Here is a 2,268-nt window from a genome sequence, read left to right on the forward strand (position 1 = left end):
ACCCTCGGTGACTTCTCCTCCTCCCTCACCCAGGTGTTTTTTGCCTCAGTCCGCTCCGGGGGCAGCAGCCAAGTTTACTTCATGACTCTGAACCGTAACTGCATCATGAACTGGTGACGGGGCCCTGGGCTGGGGCTGTCCCATACTGGACCCAGCTCGCCCCCCACAGACACTTCCCAGGCCGCCCCTCTTTTCCCTCCCTGGGCTTTTGCTTTTACTGGTTTGATTCACTGGAGCCTGCTGGGAACGTGACCTCTGACCCCTGATGCTTTTGTGATCATGTGATCATCCCCTTTCCCAACATGTTCTCCCCTCAAAACTGTGCCTGTCCCCAACTTCTGGGGAGGGACACAGCTTCCCCTTTCCAGGAATTGAGTGGGCCCAGCCCTTCCCCCCTTTTCTCCACTTAAGAGGAGAGTGCTTGGGGCTCGGACCCCTTACCCCACTGCTGCTGACTGGGCAGGGCCCTGGACCCCTTTATTTGCACGTCAGGGGAGCCGGCTCCCCCCTTGAATGTACCAGACTCTGGGGGGGGTCACTGGGCCCTAGGTTTTAGGGGGGTCACCAGCCACTCCAGGGGCAGGGACCATTTCCTCATTTTCTGAAAGCACTTTAATGATTCCCCTTCCCCCAAACCCCAGGGAATGGAGGGGGACCCCCGCCAGCCAAAACATTCCCCCTTTCCAACCCCCATCTCTTCTAGCCTCTACCCTTCCCTGGTGGGGAGGGAGCAGGGTGCTCTCACCCTCCACACCCTCTTGCTTGCATCTGTATATAGTGTGAGCAGCAAGTAGCCCTTCTCCCTCCTCAATGTAGTGGCCTTGGATAATCCCGTTTGTTAATAAAGACAATTCAACCAGCTTCCACCGCCTCAGGCCCCATTGCATTCCGTTTTCTCACAATGCTGGGTACTAGCCAGAGAGCCTGCAGAGGATCAAGGGGGCAGAGTGGGATGGACTCTGCAGCGGATGAGTCTTAGGGGAGGCCAGCGGGGTGGACAGTGCTGGGTGAAGGGACAGAGGGGGCGCCAAGGCGTCCTCCCCCTCAACCTGTGGGCACCTGCCCTGAGGGTACTTTGTCCCCACCCACTCCAGCAGGGCCAGGCCAGAGGACAAGGCTTTCCCGCTCCAGCTTCCCTGTGTGCCAGTCCTGCAAGGGCTCCTCTCCTGAGTGGCTGTCGGATGGAGAAAGCTATCCTAGAAGCTCAGTCTGACAGCGCAGGTGCTGGGCCTGAGAGCTCAGCAAGGCTGAATTAAGGGACGTCTTTGCTTTTTTGAGGACTGGCACCCAAGAGCTGCTGGAAACCTCCCCCTCTATTGCTGCACACCCCTGGGCCAGGGCCAGACCTACTCACAGGCACACACAGTTTGGGGCTTTTTCACAAAATACAGATTATCCGCAGCAGGAAAGGATCGCAGTACCGTGGTGGCAGCAGCTTTTATTTTAGACTGATTGAGGGAAAGTGACACACAGCCCCCGGGGGATGGCCACACCACAATCTCTTCTCCATTCTCCTGGGATCTTGGACACACGCGCACACACACATGTGCTCCCCGCCCCTGTGAGTTTCAAGCCACCAGGTTCAGAACTTGAACCACAGGCCATGTGGGAGTCCCCTATGGTAACCGCTAAGCCATCTGCTGGCCCAGCCGTTTGTTTTTTTAAATCTCTTTCCTACTGGAGATGGCTGGAGAAGTGGAAGTGAGCGTGGGCACAGGCTCAGGCTTGGATACAGGGTGGGTAGGGGAGGTCGGGTACTTGGTTGAAGTAGCCCCCGAGGAAGATGACACTGGAGCCGGCGCTGAAGAGTACCAGGGCAGCCCAGAAGCAGATGTTGTCAAGGGCCTTCCCCATGCGCACCCAGTCAGACACCTCCTGGGAAAGGGGGGCAGAAGCTGTGTCCGTCAAGGGACAGCTGCAAAACCCACGGGCACGCGAGACGTGGGGGGACTGCAGCACCCCACCTCGCCAGTCGCCTCCTGATCTCGCGTGCCCTCGGCCACGAAGTTCACAGCATCCACGCAGCAGCGGATCTCGGGGGCGGCAGCGCCCAGGCTCTGGCAGAGCGCAGCTGGGGAGGCAGGAGGGATGGCAGCACCGGGAGTGGCCATTAGGAGCCTCCCCCCGCTGCAGGAGCCTTCGATGGCCAGCCAAGGCCACTGTGCTCACCCGTCCAGGCTCCGTGTCGGTGTCTCTGCCCCTCAAACACGAGTTCGCTCCGCGGCTTCTTCAGTATCAGCTCCTCGGCTCGGAGCAATAAACCCACCG

The 2,268-nt window shown here is 59.2% G+C and overlaps 2 protein-coding genes across 2 annotated transcripts in view; one reads left to right on the forward strand and one right to left on the reverse strand.

Moving 5' to 3' along the window:
* MINK1 (misshapen like kinase 1) overlaps window positions 1-864 on the forward strand; it is an 82,599-nt gene extending 81,735 nt beyond the window's left edge. Inside the window, 1 exon segment of the mRNA XM_027773183.1 lies at window positions 34-864. Coding sequence (XP_027628984.1) covers window positions 34-117 — 84 coding nt within the window. The 3' untranslated portion in view covers window positions 118-864.
* A 558-nt stretch (window positions 865-1,422) lies between these two features.
* Window positions 1,423-2,268, reverse strand: part of CHRNE (cholinergic receptor nicotinic epsilon subunit) — a 5,567-nt gene continuing 4,721 nt past the window's right edge. The window contains exons 10-12 of the mRNA XM_027773206.1: window positions 2,170-2,268; window positions 1,965-2,071; window positions 1,423-1,875 (exon numbers count right to left, since the gene is read on the reverse strand). The exon at window positions 2,170-2,268 is cut by the window's right edge and continues 17 nt beyond it. Of these exons, the coding sequence (XP_027629007.1) occupies window positions 1,720-1,875; window positions 1,965-2,071; window positions 2,170-2,268 (362 nt within the window). The 3' untranslated portion in view covers window positions 1,423-1,719. The remainder of the gene's footprint in view (window positions 1,876-1,964; window positions 2,072-2,169) is intronic.

Source organism: Tupaia chinensis, unplaced genomic scaffold (assembly GCF_000334495.1).
Source record: "Tupaia chinensis unplaced genomic scaffold, TupChi_1.0 Scaffold000330_1, whole genome shotgun sequence".
Lineage (NCBI taxonomy): Eukaryota > Metazoa > Chordata > Mammalia > Scandentia > Tupaiidae > Tupaia > Tupaia belangeri.